General features: G+C 27.9%; 1 protein-coding gene across 1 annotated transcript in view; it reads right to left on the reverse strand.

Annotated features, from left to right (window-relative positions):
- The window catches only part of LOC145828637 (E3 ubiquitin-protein ligase MYCBP2-like), a 46855-nt gene continuing 26442 nt past the window's right edge, over window positions 1-20413 (reverse strand). Inside the window, exons 53-80 of the mRNA XM_082936391.1 lie at window positions 18428-18549; window positions 17885-18095; window positions 17218-17490; window positions 15237-15419; window positions 14508-14674; window positions 14108-14189; window positions 13889-13955; window positions 13525-13694; window positions 13010-13153; window positions 12605-12765; window positions 12274-12391; window positions 9077-9197; window positions 8098-8333; window positions 7491-7664; window positions 7239-7319; window positions 6657-6932; window positions 6500-6601; window positions 6097-6230; window positions 5529-5625; window positions 4869-5063; window positions 4417-4548; window positions 3708-3846; window positions 3541-3629; window positions 3288-3473; window positions 3034-3141; window positions 1289-1498; window positions 957-1103; window positions 1-568 (exon numbers count right to left, since the gene is read on the reverse strand). Coding sequence (XP_082792517.1) covers window positions 335-568; window positions 957-1103; window positions 1289-1498; window positions 3034-3141; window positions 3288-3473; window positions 3541-3629; window positions 3708-3846; window positions 4417-4548; window positions 4869-5063; window positions 5529-5625; window positions 6097-6230; window positions 6500-6601; window positions 6657-6932; window positions 7239-7319; window positions 7491-7664; window positions 8098-8333; window positions 9077-9197; window positions 12274-12391; window positions 12605-12765; window positions 13010-13153; window positions 13525-13694; window positions 13889-13955; window positions 14108-14189; window positions 14508-14674; window positions 15237-15419; window positions 17218-17490; window positions 17885-18095; window positions 18428-18549 — 4359 coding nt within the window. The 3' untranslated portion in view covers window positions 1-334. The remainder of the gene's footprint in view (window positions 569-956; window positions 1104-1288; window positions 1499-3033; window positions 3142-3287; window positions 3474-3540; window positions 3630-3707; window positions 3847-4416; window positions 4549-4868; window positions 5064-5528; window positions 5626-6096; window positions 6231-6499; window positions 6602-6656; window positions 6933-7238; window positions 7320-7490; window positions 7665-8097; window positions 8334-9076; window positions 9198-12273; window positions 12392-12604; window positions 12766-13009; window positions 13154-13524; window positions 13695-13888; window positions 13956-14107; window positions 14190-14507; window positions 14675-15236; window positions 15420-17217; window positions 17491-17884; window positions 18096-18427; window positions 18550-20413) is intronic.

Raw genomic sequence — 20413 nt, forward strand, 5'->3', positions numbered from 1 at the left:
AATAAGCTTTTAGTTTTCATAGAACATAAAATTATTTTTATCAAAAATATACTAATTATACTAGCTTATAAAATCTTTTAATTCTAGTTAATAAATAATTTCCTCAGATTGTAGAAAAATGTGTAACATGATATAGGTAATTTAAAAGCAATAACAATCAATAGTTCACTAGACGTTTTAACTAAAAAATCATCTGTACTTTAAAAAGTTCAAAAAAAAAATGGCTCGGAACAGTGGTTTCAAACGCGCGAGAATTCAACAACCTGCATAAAATCAATTGAAAAATCGTCAGAAAAAATGGCGTTTTTGGACGAAGTTGCAAGTAAAAATTGTTTTAAAAACTCGAGTGCCTGCAGATGCCGCACCCCAACGCGAACTCCTCACCGGTGGGAGGGTGGTCCATCTTGAGCGGGCACTCCCCGCCCTCCAACTTCGTTCCCCCGGGTCCCACCGGGCACGTGGGGTGCTTCTTCTTGGAGTTGAGGGTGCCGTGCATGTCGTGGCAGACGCGGCAGAAGTGGGTGGTGCCGAAGCAGAAGAACACCGCCACCGAGCAGCAATACCGGCACTGTGAAACATTTGTTATTTTATAGACCATAGAATGAGTAAAAATTGTGTGTTGGATTTAATTTGACTTCCAGTAAAAATTAAATGCTAAATAATTAAAAAAAATAATTAAAAGCTAAAAAAATTTTTAGCTTTAAGTAAGCTTTATTAAAGTTTAGAAGCAGTACCTGGACTCTTCCAGTGATGTAAAACATTTGTTTTATTTTAAAGACTTAGTAAAGAATAAGTAAAAAAAAATGTAATTATTAATTTATCCTGGAGTAAAATATTTTAGCTTGAATTAAGCTATACTAATGTTGGTTGAGATTTTAAAACTAAAACTTGCTTGTTAATATTAGTAAATAAAAGGTAGACATTTTTACATGAATCTTATAAACACAATATCAAACCTTGTATTCCAGAAAGTCGGTGCCGTGTTTGGGGCAAATTTTAGCGGAAGTGACATTGGAGCAAGCGCCACAGACCAGCTGCTCCCTGTCGTATTCCATTTGCAGGTCGGCTTCCAACTCACATTGTATTGCACCTCCGTAGTATGACTGCATAGAAAATTTCGTTACAGAGGAAAAATTACAATAACGAATAGAATATAAAGTAAAATATTTTATTACTATTTTTAACATTTTTTCAATTTAAAAAGTATTTAACAATTTTTTTAATATTTATATATCCTATTTTTAAGCTATCCTAACACTAGTTTCATATGAAAACACTTTAAACGAACCTTATTGCACTTGTGACACTGGTAATACGCGTACTTGGACAGAGCAAACTGAAGCGGCTGATCGAAGTAAACTGACGACGGATCGGTTATCTGCTTGCACTTGACCAGCCCGTCGTAGTTGAGCCTCTGCAGCGCCTTGCTCTCGACATCTCCTTTCAACTCCTTCAGCGGTTTTATCAGATCATCGAGCAACGGATGCTCCATCTCTTTCTGTTGTGATTTATAGTTTGGACAAAAGAAAAAAAAAGTATTGTATGTGCAGCGTGGCCACTGGTTTTTTGCAACTTTTTTCCAGATTTTTAGAGTGCATTTAAATTCATAATTTAAAAGCAAGTCCTTGTCAAGGTTGATTTCAAGCAGCAGCACTGAATACCTATAACAGTCTTAATACCTAGTGACAATTTAAAGTTATCTTTATAGTGACAGTTTTTTGTTTAACAATTATTGGTTTTTTAATGCTTTAAAATTCAGTTCAAGTTATTTATAAAATTAAAAATTATATTTGAAAATTTATAACTATTAGAGTAAAGATTAATATAAACTATTATTAAATTAGAGTATATATACTTTTTTTCTGTTTATAGAAAGGTGTTTCTCCATCAAATTTTTTGAGTACTTAACTTAATATTTCTCAATTATAAATAACAATTATAAATCATTAAAAAAAAATCAAATATTTTAAAATTTTTAACGATTTTCCGTAAAAAAATTATCAAATTTTCAGGTTTTTCCGAGACTTTTGTTAAAAATTCAACTTTAATCAAACAAGTATTAAATATGATTATTTTCCAGGGGTTTAGGTTTAACGAGCACCCTGTGTTTTCTAGTTTGATGCAAGATCATTTAATGATAAAAAAGAAGTGCAACCAAGAGAATTACTTATTTATAAAAACAACATTGTTGGACATTAAAAAATATAAAAATTAACATAAATAACTATCAAACTAAAATAATTTTTATAATAAAATTTGTAGTTAAGACATAATAGGCTTTATGTAGAAAAAGTGTGATAGAAAAATCAATCAGTTTAGAAAAGTCTAAAAGTTTCCATTAAAAAATAGCTAGCCTGTAACATATAAAACTAGTCAGAGTTTATGACTTATGCTAAAAGATTCTTACTTTATCTTTTATTCCGGTTTAGTTCAACCTTATTAAGAAACTTGTATCAATTTTCAAATATTCAGGACAACTACAAAAGTTTTCCGACAGATAGAATTTTTTTATTCTTAAGTAGACCAAATTCAAAAAGTATATACTACTTTGAAACAGTCGAAACTGTAGGATGTGTAATTAAGCACTTTTGTGTTTAAAAGTTTACACAATGCATAAATACTTTAAACATGAAGTTGGTATAATTTTATATAAATTTTTGTTAGCTGAGTTTAATATCTTAGTTAGCATTTATAAAGTGAATTTCAATTCTCAAAAACAATGAAAAAATTATCTATAATACATAAATTGACACCACAAAGACTAAAAAATTACATTGACAACACTGATAGATTAAGTAAAAAAGTAAACCTTTATATTTTATTATGAGTATGAACAAAAAAATATTGTTAAAAGTTGTTAATAACGATCACTGGCTGCAGTTAATCGTAACTTATGACAATTATAAAATAATACTTTTTAGAATTTCAAGCTAGCTTTTTAGAGGTAGAAACAAGGGATCAATAGTGAAATGTCAACATGTAAGCTAATAAAATATTCAATTACGAAAATTAATAAATAAATAAAGTTCAAACTTTACAAATAGAACAGTTTAAGAAGTTGAACATTATTCTAGGTCCGTTCCAGCGATTTTCCAGTAGTTTCTTAACGCATTCGTAATGAAATACATGTCCACAACTTAGCTATAAAAAGAAGCTTTGAATACAAAACACCATTTAAGCAATTTTAGGTTAACACCTTATTTAAACTTAAACGTCTATTTGTTTCTTAAAACTTATAAGAGACAAATAACACCTGGTATTTCACAAACATTTAATAAAGTTCTCACTTGAACACTAGGTGCGAACTTGATGGAATCAGTGAAGCATATCATGCACATGTCGTTGTTGTCCTGGGTCGTTATGGCAGCCATCTGGTTGTCACGGTGACAGGTCGGTTGGAGACACGGCAAGCAGGTGGCTTCGTCGCGGACACCGCCGCATTTGTGACCACATTTATGAACTTTTGTGCAGCACTGTTTCAATGAACACAAATTACCAAGTAGTTCAAAGTAAGTGTTATATATGTATATAAAGGCTCACCAGTTCAGAGATCCTTCGGCACTCTTCGTCTTTGCAACACTGCATCATCGGAAGAACTGGGTTGCTTTCGCAAAATCTACAAGTGGGGCCTGTTTTTAATTTTGACTCAATAAGTTAAACATTAAAATGTTTTAGTCGAAGCATTAAATCACTAATGACCAACTAACCAGAAACATAATGACTGTTCTTGAAGTCCACGCAAGCTCTCAATCTTTTGTTGTCCACCATGACAACAAGCCATCCCAAGTTCAGCCTTGCGCTGCTTTCGTGAACATCCAGCTTCACTGTATGTTCTTTGTGGATAACCTGCGTTCATCTTTGTTAAAATTTCTCAACAAATTAATACAACCTTTTCAAACTTTTCAAAATACACAAATTCTTGAACCAGTAACAAAAATAAAATCAGCGTATTTTTCAAACTTAGCTTGCTGCACAAAAATCTTTATTATTACTACGTCATAATACTTATAAAATTTTAAATTTCTTTTTAACATTTCTAATAAACGTTAGCTTTACTGAGGAGTTTATGGGATAATATATCTCATATACGAAACTTTCGTATAAATCTATTGTTTGTTCTATAATTAAATATTAATATATTCATTCATTGATGCATTTATATAAAGTATAGAAAATAAGGTAGAAGTAAAAAAATATAAAAACAAATTTATTAGTTGTTTAAAAGATTAAGCTTTTTCTATAAAAATATCATTTAGTATGAAGATTGTAAACTTATAGTCTTCGAATTCAATATTCAAAATTACAAACAATATAAAGCAGTCTACTTAGTTATCAGCTATAAAAAGTATATAACTTACGCCATTCAAAATACACAACACTAATTGTCTAAAAAAAATAAAAGCTATAAAATTCAACCGTTCTTTTATGAGTCCTGTTCTTTTTGTTGAGATGGAGAAATTTGTCGCACTCTGCACACAGATTCATGTGGCACTCGTCACATTTGACAGTGGAAACTGTTTTATCATCGTCATGATTGTCACAAAGGTGCTGGTATTATTTTGCATTTATTTTTTCACGTTTATTAACTTAATTTGTAGAAACTTTATATTACGTAACTTTAAAAATTAGCTCAAAGTTATAAAAGTTTAAACTCAAAAAACTAACTAATATAAAAAGTTGTTGATTACTACAATGGAAATATAAAATAATGTAGGAGTTATAATTAAATATACTTATATTCAAAAAAGTAAACACGCATCTATATTTAAAAAAAAAGTACTTAAAAAGTAATCAAATGTTAAACGTCAATAAACATACTTGTTTTTACTTCTATTGAGTTTTTATTTAATATTTACGCGAAAACTTACTTTAACACTCGTATCCCTTTCATTATTGTTCTTTGTTTGATTGAAGACTTCTTCATGACTTTTATTTACTAAACACAAAGATGTGACTCCCATCCACAACAAAGGTTTTGTTACGTCACAATCCTTATGTATGAGATTGATGTTGCGTGTAATACAGTCAAGTACCTTATTCTTCCATTCAGCTCCAAAAGTCCCCTTTGAGTTTGTGTTAGTTTAAAGTTCTACCAATTTTAGGCAGACTTTTGTGCTCAATAATAATTATAATAAGCGTAGTTGTAGAGATGTGGTTTTAATCAAACACAATTTTTTAAAGAAACTGTAAAATTTTAATTTTAGACTGCTCAACTTAATATAGAAAGATAAACGACTTATATATTTTGTACAAACTCAACAATGGTTTGATGGAACCTATTTAGTTGTTTTAGTAAACTGCTTTATAAATAGTCTGTCTTAATTCCAAAACATAGTTGCCAGAGTTAGAGCATGGAGTAAGTTTTGTAAGTTCTACAGTTTCATAAAATTAGAACGTCGAACGCCTAGTTTTGACGAATTATGTTCAAAAATGTAGAAGTTTGAAACGGCTTGGACTACTTTTAATTGGTTCTGGTAAGTATTACGTAAATCTTTATTAACTAATAGAAAATAAAAATAAAAACAAACCGAGGACATCATTTTTATTACATCAACAATTTGATCTCGAACTTTTGAGTGAGACTTCAACCCACACATCCACCAGCTGTTGTTATCATTCAAGTACCTGACAAAATTAAGTTTTTTTGTTTATAAGGAAATCTTTTACATATTTACTCATTTTGTAGTAAATAAATTAAGCAATTTATATTTTATTAAAGCTTATTATAAACATATTTTAATTTAGATTTTTACTTTCACCTGAATTATACTTTATTTTCTGATGCTTTCTAAAACTTTAAAATGTTAGTAAATAACCTCCTTTTACTAATTTAAATATTTTGTAGCTATTTTCTATAAAATTTGTAAAATTATATTTTACTTTGATTTTTATTCCTAAAACAAAAGAAAAACTTGTGTCATAATTGTAAACAAATATAAAACTCAAAAACTCTTATAATAAATGAAAAATAAAACATTTATTGTTTTAAGTTTGCAGTCTAAATTTTACAGCTTTTTGTCAAAAACTTCTTTATTTTTAAAAACTTTAAAAAAATCATAGGGTCTAGGTAGATAATTTAAGATTATTCAAACCAACATTTTATCAATGGAGTCTGCAGAAGTAATGTTGCGTTGGGAAGATTTTTCGCCTTTGACTTCAATTGACATGAACTTGGCAACGACCGCAATCAACATGTTCAACAAATACATTATGCAGTTGTCATCTGCCTCCTATAAAGTTGATTAGCATGTTGGATTTTAATTAATAGCTCTAATTGGTGTTTGCTCAGGCATGTCAAAAAGAATGTTAATAAAAACCTTCTCATAAAAATTTTCCTCACAATTTTTTTTTTAAGTTTTAGCTTTATAAGTTTAAAAAATAAAAAGATGTTTAAATTATTTTGAATGAAACTATCAAAATATAAATGATTTAAGAGTATTTATAAAATATTATATAAATATATGTTTTTAAAATACAGTAATACCACGTTAGAATAAACCTTGTCTGTTGCGTCTCCTGATGCATCCATTTCACTTTTGCCAGCTAGAATTACTTGCTTCGGACCGAAAGTTCGAAAGACACGCTTCAAAAACTCAAATGTCTGTAATATATAACAATTAAGAAAAACTCAACAAAATATTTAATTAAATACTAACCTCGAGCTGCAGTTTGGGGCAGTCAAAAGCAATATGAAACAACGAAACGACGTTTTCCACGAAACTTTGGCTAATGACATGCCTCAGAACAGCCTTTTCACAGCTGACGTTCATAAAAGTTTGAAGCATGGTGAACATAAACATGTGCCTGCCATAACTTATATCTTCGTTTAAAATAACTGCTCTTGAATGAAATTGATTTTTAACTTCTATGCACCAAGTAGAGAACAGTGCATTGCATTCCGTTTGAAAAACGCTCACCAGTTCGTCAAAAACCTGCAACATTTTTTTTAACATTTAGATTTTCTTATTGTTCTGACATATAATTAAAATTCTATTTTGTTTGTCATTGTTTAAATATAATCGTTTATTCGTCTTTATCTGTTATATATAATATATTTATGTTAGACTTCATAAAATTAATTTAGTAACTCTAGTATACATCACAATGTATTTATTATACTAGTAGATAACTTTGTAGTATTCCAGCAGTAAAAATCTTTAAATTTACATTTTTTAGTTAAAAATTTACTGGAATCATCAAGCTTTACAACATATATTAACATTAGAAAAAGTACATACATCTTTTTGTATTTCATTGAGCACACTGATTTCATTCCATGAAATAACATGTCCAACTTTTTCAGTATGTAAAGAGCATATCTAGAAAATTAAGACAATGATTCATAAAAAAATCTATAAAAAACAAACCATTAACTTCTAAATAAAATAAAAATTACCATAACTTATATAACTTAAATAGAAACGAAGGTTCGTAAAAACTAAGTAATACTTAATTTAAAATAAATTCAAATAAGTTAAACTTTTTCCTACCTGATATACAAAACTTTTAACTACATCAAGCAGTTGCATTTGGTTTCTGTTCTGATCTACAACACTTTTGCTTATGTAATCAACTGGTCTTGCAGACTTAACTACTCCATTTAAGACTCTGATTTGTCTGACTCGAAGGTGCTCACTAGGCCCAATCAGCTCAATATGGATTTTCTGTAATTAACCAAAACATATTTTACGACATAAAGATTATAGATAAGTGTTATTATAGAACCTAATTAACTAATCATACTGTATTAAAAGTAGAAATATTTTCCGTTATAAAATATTAAAAACAACTTAAACATAAAAAAAAAAATCAAACTTGCAAAACATATGTTTAAAAAATATTTAAATTTAATATTACGAGTTCTCTTCAGTAAATAGTTTAGTGTTGTTTAAATGACAATAAGCGTCATGACATTACTTTTTGACAATACCAGCTTATGACTTATTGATTGAACTTTGGGACAAAAAGAACTTGTCAGATTTTTTTTTTGTTTAGTATTTTATTCTAAATAAATATGCTCTTCATTTATAAAATTAACTTATTAATACTTAGTTTGTAGGGAAAGCAATTAGTTTAACAAAAAAAAAATAGACGAACTTGCGGTGGTATTATAAACCGGCACTCGATCCAGCCGACTTTGGTTTCCTTGACTTTCAAACTCATCACGTTGAACCGGCTGTCTTTGTCGTGCTCACCGTAAAACGTCATTTTAGATATCCGCTTGGTGACGTCAGTCACGTTGTCAACGTAAACCCAAACCTCGTTCATTTTCGCGCCAACATTTTCTTTCAAACTGATGGCGATTTCCTTCGACTTGTTCTTGTCGCAATCTCCTGTTTATTTTAATTCAATTTTAAAACTTTAGTTTAAAATACTCTTATTAAAGTTTTAAAAAAGAGCGAGTCGTATACATAAAATATAATAAAACTTGTTAATATAGTTGGTCATTTTTAATTTTCCACACCATCTAACATAGTAGTCGTCAAAGTGTGCACCTGTGACGCTTGTTTTGTCTATTTCTATGGGAAAAATATAATTATAAAACATAATAACATTTTTCAAATTGTTATTTATAAACTAAGGCACAAAAAACATAAATAATTTTATTCTTTAATAACAGTTACATATTTTTTACAGTCTAGAATTTATTTCCAAGTAATTTAGTTTGCACAGATTTTGAAAAAATGAAGACCTTTGATCTAACAAATATACCACGCGTCGCCACTAATAACTAGAGCTTAATATTTTTTAAAGTTTTAAGCAGGCCACTAATTTTTAAAACATTAAAGATAAGATCAGTTATCTAAAAAGTGCTACAAAATGTGTTTGAAAAACTAAGAATGACAAACAGGCTGCAGAACCCGACAATATGTTAAACTCTTAGATTTTTATAATACAGTAGTTTTTAGTAGTAAATAAGTCACGGAGAACTGACCATTTTGCTCTGCTCTTGTAAAATAAAAAATTCTTATTAAAAAAGTTACAGTTAATATTACATGATGAATTTGAAATACCACTTTTAAAATAGCAGCGTTATTTATAAGTTTTAAAGATGAAATTTAATACTCATATTTACCAGATTGCCAGAATGTTTCAGTGCTTTCGTCTACTAAACTGGCGCTGATTTCTTGGTTGCTTGATAGAAGAAACTTGCAGTCTTTAGTCACATCTTCAGCACTTTTTGTAACCGATGAGTTCTGTGACAAAGAAATTAGAACTTATTTGTGGTATAAACTAGTTTAACAAAAAACGCACTTTTTTTTAAGTTTTGGGCTTATTTGCAACTATTTTGAAAATTAAGGCCATAGGGGGGGGGGGGTAAACCATGTTTTTTACGAGTTGATCTTATTTTATACAGTTTTTTTCTAAGCTTCAAGATGCTTTTTATCGTTTTAAAAAATTCGAATAATTTTTTGAGATATGACCAGTCAAAGTCGGGCCGCATAATAGGTTCCCTATAGGAAGGAAAAAATAAAACAGCGAAAAAAGACTATTTCATTTAAAATCTATCTCCTCCTACATTTTTCAAGCAATCTTCTTCAAACTTTTACAGTCTAATCTGTATACAATAAAAAAAAACGTTACTTTGGAATTTAAAAAAAAATTTGTAAAAATTTTTTTTTTGGAAAAATAAACACTTTTTTTTTTAATTTTTGTGATAAAATTTTTATTTTTTTAAATTATTAAAATTCTAAAGTAATGTTTTTTTCTTTTATTATAAGGAATGTTTGCTGAAAATTTGAAGAAGATTGCTTGAAAAATGAAGGAGGAGATAGATTTTTAGTGAATTTTAAAATTTCCGAGAAAATTGACCCCGAAAAATTTGCGGTCCATATGTTTATATTGGAAAGTTTTAACAAAAAATTAAATATCTCAAAAGTTAAATGATATTTTTGAATTCTATAAAAACTGGCTTGTAGTTTGTACTTAAAGCTTTTATATAAAATCCAAAGTTAATTTTTGTAAAAAAAAATGTTGGACCCCCCCCCCCCCCCTATGGCCTTAAAACAGTGGTTCCCAACCTTTTTGATGCCCCGCACCCCTAAAATCTCTTAATTTGATCTCGCACCCCTAACACTATATGCTTAACTATTTATTAATAACTTTATTATAAAATCATTGATTTCATGAATTAATAATTTGTACTTTAATTTTTATGATAGTGTACTATATTAACAAAAATAAAATACTTGGAAATAAAAAACATAACAAACTATATTCGAACAAGTTCTATCTATTTTTATAAGGTAGAAAACATCAGAACTCACTCTTCCCTTCGCAACGATAAAGGTTTTATGAAGGTCAAGCAAGTGAGTTTGGAGCTCATCACTTTTAATTCTACATGCTCATTTTTAAACAAACTAAAAAAAATAATTACTTTTTAATTAAACAAAAATAAATAATCTATCTTTATAAAAAACTTTTTTTTTCAATTAACAAAAAACTAAACAAATCTTATATATTTAATAAAAAATCCTAAATGACACCTCGTTATACTCACAAGGTATTTAACAAATTATTAAAATACTATTCATGCAATATTATTTTGAAAATATTAAGAACTTTATTTTAAATCTACTCTAGAAATAATGACTTTTTTGTTTCTGTTTATTGTACAAAACTTTTTCAATCTTCTGTCATTTGTAACACACATGGCTTTATCAACTCTTCAGCATGTGTATGAGGCTTTTTGAATTTAGCTACGTTATACGCCACATGGTAAGAAGCCAATAAAAGAAGTTTGCCAGCAGATACAAAACCGAACTTTGGAAGTGTTCCTCGTGATTCATAGCGGATCCTTTTAGATTTCAATGACTCAAAATCATGACCTGAAATATCTGCTACACCACGTCGTTTATTAAAATGTTCTTGCAAATTAGATGGCTTCAAATTTGAGTTCGAAAATACAATGTTACATAACATGCATTGCGAGTTTTGCAGGCCTTCAACTGTTTCAGTGCAAGTAAAACCAAACTGAACATAACTTTCATTCCACTTCCTTATCTTTGACATGATTGAGTACTAATTAAATAAACTGTATTATAAAAAAATAAAAAAGTCAATTACTATGACATTTTTTTTTCATAAAATTTATACTAAAACAATGCTTCAGCCTATGACTTCGTCTAGAAAAGTAATAAATATTAGGCTTAAACTTAAAACTAAACTTTTTTTACATTTTGTTATGAATATATGTACTTCTTAAAATATAAAAGTAAGCTGTTCTAAGTTTTGCTTATGTAATGTAATGTTTTATTTTTAAAACTATTAGCAGCTAGGAGGTTTCAAAATAAAAAAAGGTTTGAGTTAAGATTTTAAAAAATTAAAAGATATTTAGTCTTAAATTGTCAAAAGATATGTATTAAAAAATACAAAAAAAAGTTTGTATGCTTACAACATAAATAGAAAAAAGTAGATCGAAAAAGGTAAACGGTTTAAGTTCAAAAAAAGTTTGAATAGAAATAAAGTTGATGCTTTGAATACTTTTGCTGATCTATAAAAATTGGTTCCAGTAAAGCTAATAAAAAGTTTTTTTAAATGGTATAACATACAGTAGTTGCTGTGAACTTTACAATTTATTGATGTTAAATCTTTGAGCACCACTTTCTGCACAACTAAGCTTTATAAAAGATTACATTATAAATGTAATAGACTTAAAATAACATGTTCTTAACAGCTAATAAAAAACCTGCTGAAGATACTAATTTTTATCTAAGTATTTCAATTAAAATAGATGCTAGCTCATTAACTGTTTTAAACAATTAATTGCCAGTTAGGAAAATAAAATATTTAAAGAATAGATGATTAAATTCAAAGGTGTAATACTCTAAGAAAAATTTACTGAAATGTTAATTCTAAACTAACAGCTTACAAATAAAATTAGTTAAAATAATCTACTTCTAGAAATTCGCTCTTACTTTATGACGTATTAATAAAATTAATTTATTGAGAAAATTAGCGACAACTTTTTTTTATAACAAAATGTACTTTTTAACTTTATCAGAGAGTGAAAATCTCCTTATTTGTCATACAAAAAATAAAAGCCGTCTCGCACCCCCTGGAATGCTGCCTCGCACCCCCAAGGGGTGCGAGCACCCCTGGTTGGGAACCCCTGCCTTAAAAGGTTCTTATCTAAAAACAACTTAAACTTGTGTAATAAAGTATATCTTAACCTTAAAACTTTTTTTCCATAGTTTGTTCATACATTTTTCAAGTAAAAATTTAATTAATACGCAAAGATGAATAGTCAAACCAAATTAAATCTTTATTAACCTGACTGCTTGATTTTTGGGAAAACTTCGAAGAAATGATTTGTAGCAGCTTGTTAAAAACACCACAATCTCTGATAACAGTTGCACCTCCATCAGTTAAGCGTTCGACATTCAAGCAACTGTACATAAACTTTTACATTAACTTTTAGTAAACATATTTATAATATTTTGTAACACTAATTCTGACATCTTTAACTTTATAATCAATATTAAAAATAGAACAAAAACAATGGAATACAAAAATAGTTTTAATAAAATGAAAACAAATAAACTAGCAAATACTTTATAAATTAAAGTAATTTCGCATTTTAAGTTATTCAAACAAAAATAACCTGACAGCAGTAATTTGGGCAGGGCTGTCCAATGAAACTGTGTTAAGTTTGCCACTTAAGTTAGTAATGAGACGATGGTAATTGTTGTATATCGCATCAACAGAAGATTTGCTACTGCTTTTAAATGCAGAAACTGGGTGACAATACTTTTGTTGAGGCATCTGATAATTTCCAACGTTGTTATATCAATATACTTTTTAGACAGTTTTTAAATGTTTGTACAAACTGTAGAATGTCAAAGTCAGATTTTTTTAAAGATTTACAAATGAATCAAAAAAAGTTATAGAACTACAATCGTTAATAACTAAACGTTTATAAAACAAGTTTTTAAAAATTATTACATATGACAAAATTATCAATTTTATTCATTTTACTACTTATCTAAACTATTAAATATACACGAACCATAATAAGATGAGGTAAATGAACTTTTTCAAGATCCGAACTGTTCTGTGCCTCTGACACGCTTTCCAGTAGATTACTAATTTCCCACGTGACTTGATGAGTATGTACTTCGTTGTCAGATTGCTCTAATAACCACGAAAATGTCTGGATAGAGAATTGTTTGAAATAATCACTCAGAGTAAAACGTACTAACAATAATATGCTGAGAATCTTAATGTTTAAAAAATAAATGTTAATTACAACTCTTTTTTATTGCTTAAGTTGCTTACATTACTTTAAATTCTATTAGCTTTAAAAAAATTTTTATTATTTAATTCTCTATCCACGTTTAAATGTAAAAAAAAAATAACTTTCAAATACTCGTAAATTATTAATATTTAATACTGAAAATTATTATAAAAACTTGTTAAACTAAATACTAATTACGTAAATAAAATATTAAAATGTAAAACAAGTTTTACAAACTAAATATTCTTAGAAAAAAGTATCTATGTATCAATTAATTAGGAAATAACTTGTAATATATACGACATGACCACAGCCTTCCGTTGTACAGTTGTGATGTAGGTAGACAGCAAACTCAATTGAGAATTTCTTTCTTTTACAAATTCCAACAAATTTATCTTAAAATTGACTTTCATGTACGAAACAATTTCTTCCAAGCACCCCGTTTCTGAGTTTTCACCTTTAACAAATAACTTATTTGAAAAACAAAAAAGTTTAAAATATTGTTTTAACAATTTTTAAAACCTAAACACGTTCCAAACAAGGAAGCTTTTAACGGGATTACTTAACAAAAATCTTACGAATACTGAACAATTTAAAACACATAAACTATAAATAAATTTTAGACAAACGAAACAAAAAAATTAAACTAACCATACTTAAGAGACTCGTTTTGTTTCGGTCGAAATTTCATCAAAAACTTTGAGTTTTCAATAATTATCTGTTCAAGTTTTAAATTTTAGCCAAACACAATATATTTAATAATAATCTATTTAAATTTACACTAAATATTTTTATTTATTTATTTTACACTAGTCTTATTAAGAGTAACCATTATTTATAACGACAAAAACCAGATTTAAGTCAACTAACATTTAATAAATCAGAAGCTTCTAATGGTTTTTCTTGTACTTGTTTTTCTACTTTTTTGGGTCCTTTTTTCAAAGCTTGGTACCTATTTAAGTACACAAACAAAATTATATTTTTAATCATATGATGACATCTTAAAATTAGAACAAATTGCACTGTATGCAATTTATTATCTAAAAGTTATCTTATTATTTATACACTCAAGACTTTAAGATTCAAAGATGTTTCTAAGATTTTAAAATGTTTATATTTAAATTTGTTAAAAAATCAAGGATATTAACTTAAATCATACTATAAAACTTAAATCCGATAAATGCTAACGCGTACTCTTATAAACATTTTATTCTAGTGGCGATCATGGGTGATTATCCACTTAAAAATTGTTTTTAAAAAACAAACTGACTTGTCCACGCACTCCTGGCACAACGCGTAAGCCAAGTTTCTGCTGCTTTGTGAGACGCACAGCTGCCCACACCTCTGCTTGTGCGGCGAGACGTTTTCCTGCCACTTACCATGCTGGATGTCCAGCAACCTGCTTACATTTTTCATCTTGCCGCACCCCTTGTGCTTCTGTGATAAATTGAATTAAAAATATCAAACAGCAACCGTTCAAAGTTACAACATACTAACTTCAGAATACAAGAGATCATCTAAGGTATAAAGTATTAGAAAATAATATCTATTCAAATAGAATCTTATCTTTAATATCTTTTCTCTTAGATGATCTCTCATACCTTAATATAAGAGTGAAACATTGTTTTGCTTATAATAAACTGTAAAATTAAAATGTGATTTAAATAAAGAATGCAGTAGACTAGCTTACACTAAACTTAAATATGTGTATTTTTAATCTTAAATATATTTTATCAAGATAACCATTCAATTAGAACTTAATCAATACTTTTTACAGAACGTATTAAAACAAAAAATAGTTATGAGGAAATTTTATGCCCGCAATTCGGCTGCTTATAAGAAAAAAGACTTAGCGACTTTTATTTCCGCAGATTATAAAAACTAATGAAAGTCTCTTACCAAAATTACTTACAATCTGTAAAAAATAGAGACTGATGTATCAAACTTATCTACTTATTTATTATATCATACATGCAAATAGTTACATTAAACAACAAACTCTTGTAAAATGATCAGCAATATCCACGATATTATCCTTTTTACACAGCATGCACTTTGCTTTTGCTTTCTTCGCATCCGGACCGAGGCCAGGGGCGATATTTCTCAGTCTCGGCAGAGGATACGGCTGCATCAGTCCAAAGTCATCCAAAGGCAGTTCCTCGGCATCCGCATTTCTCGGTAGCTAATAAAAAAAAACATACAATGAACAAAGATGGAAAATTTGATAAAGGTAGGTAAAGATCATTTTTGATCTAAATACGGCTAATAAAGATTTCAAGCCAGTTATTAAACACAAAATTTTATATAAACAGGGTGGCCAAATGGTTTTAGAAAATTTTCTGCAGCTTTTCAAAATTTCTTTCAGGTTTTCAAAACTTCTTCAAGGTTTTTCAGAAATAATTCCAGGTTTTTGAAAGTACATCTTTTTTTTTGGACCATTTTCAGTAGTAAACTAATCTTAAGATAAAATAAATATCTTTTGATAGATTTAAACTACTTAAACGATACAGTAATACTATTATTTAACCTATGATTTATTGTGTATTTTATATTATGTACTGGCATCTCCAGCTATTACTGATATCCTCTCTAAAATATTTATTACTTTAAACTAAAATAACTTTTGTTAAATATGAAAATTATTTTTAGCTTTATCTTTGATAAACCTAATAGATATGATGTATATTTAGTTAATTTACAGTGTTTATTTAAATAATAGAATTTACGAAAAATAAAACAACAAAGCCTTAAATATATAGAAGACATATAGCTGAAAAATTTAAGTAACCAACCAAAGGTAACAAAAACTTTTAAACAAAAACCTTATAATTAAACAAAGATATAAGAATAATTAACGTTAATAAAAATTGTATGGTTATATCATAGTCTAAATCCGAAGTAAGCATAAATAAATAAAAACATTAAACTGAAATAAATGATACTTATTACAGCTACTTAAAGTAAAATACGAACAACTAATGACTTATAACTTAAATTATAAAGTTGAGATTTATTATTGCTGCTATAAATACAATGGGAATAAAAAATTGCATCATATATTATTTTTTGCTCTGCTCTTTTTTTTCTATGTCTCTTATTTTTCTCTTGCTAATAAATTTCTCTTAATCTAAAATCTATTAAGTTTCATCACTCAGATATAGGTTCTTGTTGACTGAATTTAATGACATTCAAAACAATGGAAATTTACGTATAAAGGATTTTTATTAATTAAATAAATAATTTAATTAATAATTTATCAACTATTAATAAAAACTTGTATACACCTTTATTAGTCTAAAATTGATAACATTTATAACTTTTATTACATTAAAAATGTTGAAAAAAAAAATCCAGAATTTTTCACAATTTCCTACACTCCGGTTTTTTTTTTTTTGCTTAACTGTCAAATTCCTGGTTTTTCCAGATTTCCAGGTTAGGTTTTTTGGCCACTACTGTATAAATATACTCTGATTTAAACTTCCAGTAGTAGAAAATATATTCATGTAATGGTATAAATAAATACATAAGCAATATTTTTGCATGAGGGCAGCTATCGCAGGTTATCATTTATGCGTACTTTCATGCTTTTACAACAACTTCATGCATGATAATTTCTCAAAGGTGCTTACCATATAATTCCAATTAATAGTTACTATATACAACATCATCTAAAAATTTTAAAATGCTTTTAGATGTTTTGGATATTTACGAATTACCATTTTGTTGTAATAGCACAAAAAAACTCAAATAAAAAGGCTAACTCTGTAATACTTATAATTTAACCTTTTTCTAATAATTTTTCAACTTATTTCTGTAAAACTAAGAAAATATTTTCAGGAACAAATACTAAAGCGAGAAATAATAACAAGTATGATACAATTTTAAAGTTAGCATAGAGTTTTTTCAGATTTATTGTTATGCGAATAATAATAAAAAAAAGTTAAAACTGATGATTACTTTAAATTTTTCAGAAAACTTACATAAGGAACAGCGTAAGGAAAATCTAAACCAGCCAACAGCAGATCATTCAACGCCCCATCTGCAGGCATGCCTACATTTTGAGGAGGAGCCATAAGAAAATCGTTAAAATCGTGATTTCGTCTTTGTTGTATTACTTTCTTCGCCACTTTTTTCATTTTATAGTCTATTTTATTAAGCTTAAGTGCTTTGCTATCAAGCTTAATGGTTTTCGATACATGAGGATCTAGGTGTGCCAAAGGTCGTTTTTTCTTTTTTTCACTATTCAATATTTTCTGCAACATCATACTTTTAAATTAACATCATTTTTAGGTGCTTAAAACAATTACTAAACAAATAATAACCATCATTAGGCATTATACGTGTCTAACAAATTTAAACAAAACTATACTTTTAAAACAAAAAACTTATCTTTGAACTATTTTCGAAACCACAATCAAATACAAACAAACTTCCTATTTTATGCAATACATTTTGAAAGTTGTAATTCAACTGCACCGTACATGGTAGTATTCTAAGTAACATTTACAAAAACAATAGTATTCCTTAATCTTATATGAAACTTACTATAATATAACACCACTTTTACTTGGCCAACAAAACACAAACAATGGCTACACATAAATGAACATAAAGAGTTACACCCAGCATATTATCATTATAACTTACGCTTTTTGATTTTTCCAAGTCCTTAACGCACTCCTCCAAATAACTACCGAGAAACGTCCAAATTTCTCTGACCGCACCCATCTTGTTGTCTTGGTAATTTTTTCGAACCGCCGAAACTGCTCCCAAGTGCCACATAACGGCGGCAAAAACCACCCGCTGGCATTTGGCCTCGGCAGGTGCGAGCGACACCGCGTGACCATTTTTAAACTTTCTGTTTCAATATTACTTATTTGAGTTTATGCTTGCAGATGATTAAAAAAGCTTTTAAATTAACTAAAATAAATATGTATTATTTATAAGGTATTCATATATACATCACATACATTATGGAAAGTGAACAATGTAAACTGACGTTAAAAAAATATGCAAAAACAGGCATATAGTTATCAATTAAAAACATTGACTAAAAATTGATTGGCTACTTAGTAGACCTAATTTATAACCTAATTAATCACACGTGTAAATATATAAAGTAAACTAATAGCTGCTAAAAAAATAGACAAACCACTAAAATTTACTTAAAATTATCTTAACAATGCTTACATGGTGTCGCTGGTAACAAGACCGTTCGAAGTACAAGGTAGGTCACTATCGATAAATGGAATGTCAGCTTCATCTATCTTTCTTGTAACTTCCTTCTTTCTTTCCCTGAATCTTTTACTATCCTGCATCATAAATATATTGGGTTTTAGTTTAAGTTATTTTGAAATTTTCTCTGAATTTATTTTTGATAAAATGATATAGTATTTTAAGTTATAAGTAATTTCATATTTTTTGAAGTTGGATATTATTTTCAATAAAAAAAACTCTTTATTTTATTATAGTTATTTACGAAATAATAAATCTGTATTAGTAAATAATTATACATCAAAACAATTATATAAAACTTTGGTTAAAGAATTATGTTAAATTCAAATAATTTTCAGTTTTATATTTTCAAATATAGTAAATATGTTCATAGATGTGCAATGTTAATAAAGGGTTGCCAAATGTTTTTTGAATATTCTTTTTAGATTTTCTGTTTTTTTTTCTTTTTAAAGATTAAATTTTTTGGTTCATTTTAAGTATACAATTAAATTTAGGGTAAACAGCTGTCTTAAATAGTATAACAGCACAGATATGATATAGTAAAGCTACTTTAAACGTGTTTTTTGATAAAAAAATATAGTATAAAAAAATTATGTACGATAGATTTTCCGTATCTAATCGAAAATTCAGTACTTTACATGTAAAAATAGTCTAAAATTCCTTGATTTTTTTTTTTTAATTTCAGGATTCCAGGTTTTTTGGCAACCCTGTTGATAGTCAAAATAATCATTCTCATCTTTAAAAATAACGTTTTAATTTTTTTTTGAGTAAATATATTTTGCTTAGAGCTTTTTCTTATATATGCAAATAAAATATAAAACAAACTTTTTAGCTACTTTAACATATACTATTTTAAAGCTAAATTTGTAAATGGATTTCGAAAATTAATAATATTAATACTAGTCATAAATTATTGAATGTAGAAACTTGGGTTGTTGCCAGAACTTTTTTTATTAATAATTACAATGACTTATAAAAAATACAATTTTTAAATTTAAATTTTGGAATTTACTGTAAGTTTAAGAAAAAGGTAGGATTTAAAAATTTAAAATCATATACAAGATATTTTAGTGCTTACTTAAATGCTTTCTTTAAATATAAAGTTTTTAAGCTAAGTAATTAAAGCCAGTCAAAGAAATGGTTTTGACCTCATCACCCTGTAAGTGTGTAAAGATGTGACACGGGATTTTGACTAATAGATTACCAACGTGTAAAATACATTAATATATAGTGAATATACAAGTAACTTCAATATATACTATGAAAAAATCGTATATTAGATACTATAAATTTCCTCACGTTTACTGATTTTTTAAAAACTTAATGCGGGTATCAAAATACACCGAAGGTTTAGGTTCTAGTGACTTGTGTGAGGTGTTAAAAGTTTCTGTAATGATTATTATCAAATTTATTTCCGTTATATAAACGTCAAGTTTCTCAGCTAGTAAAATGTTTAATTTTAAAATATTACTACTATGTCTCAACAACCGTAGTCAATGTGTAACTTCGGGTAGGTATCAAATTTGCACGAGCGGACTAAATTGCACGAAGACGCTGTTACACGAGCGAACAATTTTGCAAGGGTTGAATTTTTTTTCTATTAATGTTTTTTTTTTTAATTTTTAATATCACTGCTACCCCTAACCCTTACCCTCGGTTGTTCTTTTTTTCCTTGTAATTTATTTATTTTTATTTTTTTATCGTTTTTTTTTTTATTAACAATTTCCATTAGTTTTTTGTTACTTTGACTGTTACCCCTAACCCTTAATATTTTATTAAAGGGTCAGCAACTTTATTTTTCTTTTTTTTTTACTCTCGTGCAAAAATGACCTTTTTTGCAAAATTTTAACTCGTGCAAAATTGACCCTTGGTTCAAAATTGTCTTCGTGCAAATTTTTCTTCGTGCAAAATTGACCCTTCGAGCAATTTTGTCTTAGTGCA

Source organism: Thalia democratica, chromosome 2 (assembly GCF_965202585.1).
Source record: "Thalia democratica chromosome 2, ktThaDemo2.hap1.1, whole genome shotgun sequence".
NCBI classification, from domain to species: Eukaryota; Metazoa; Chordata; class Thaliacea; order Salpida; family Salpidae; genus Thalia; species Thalia democratica.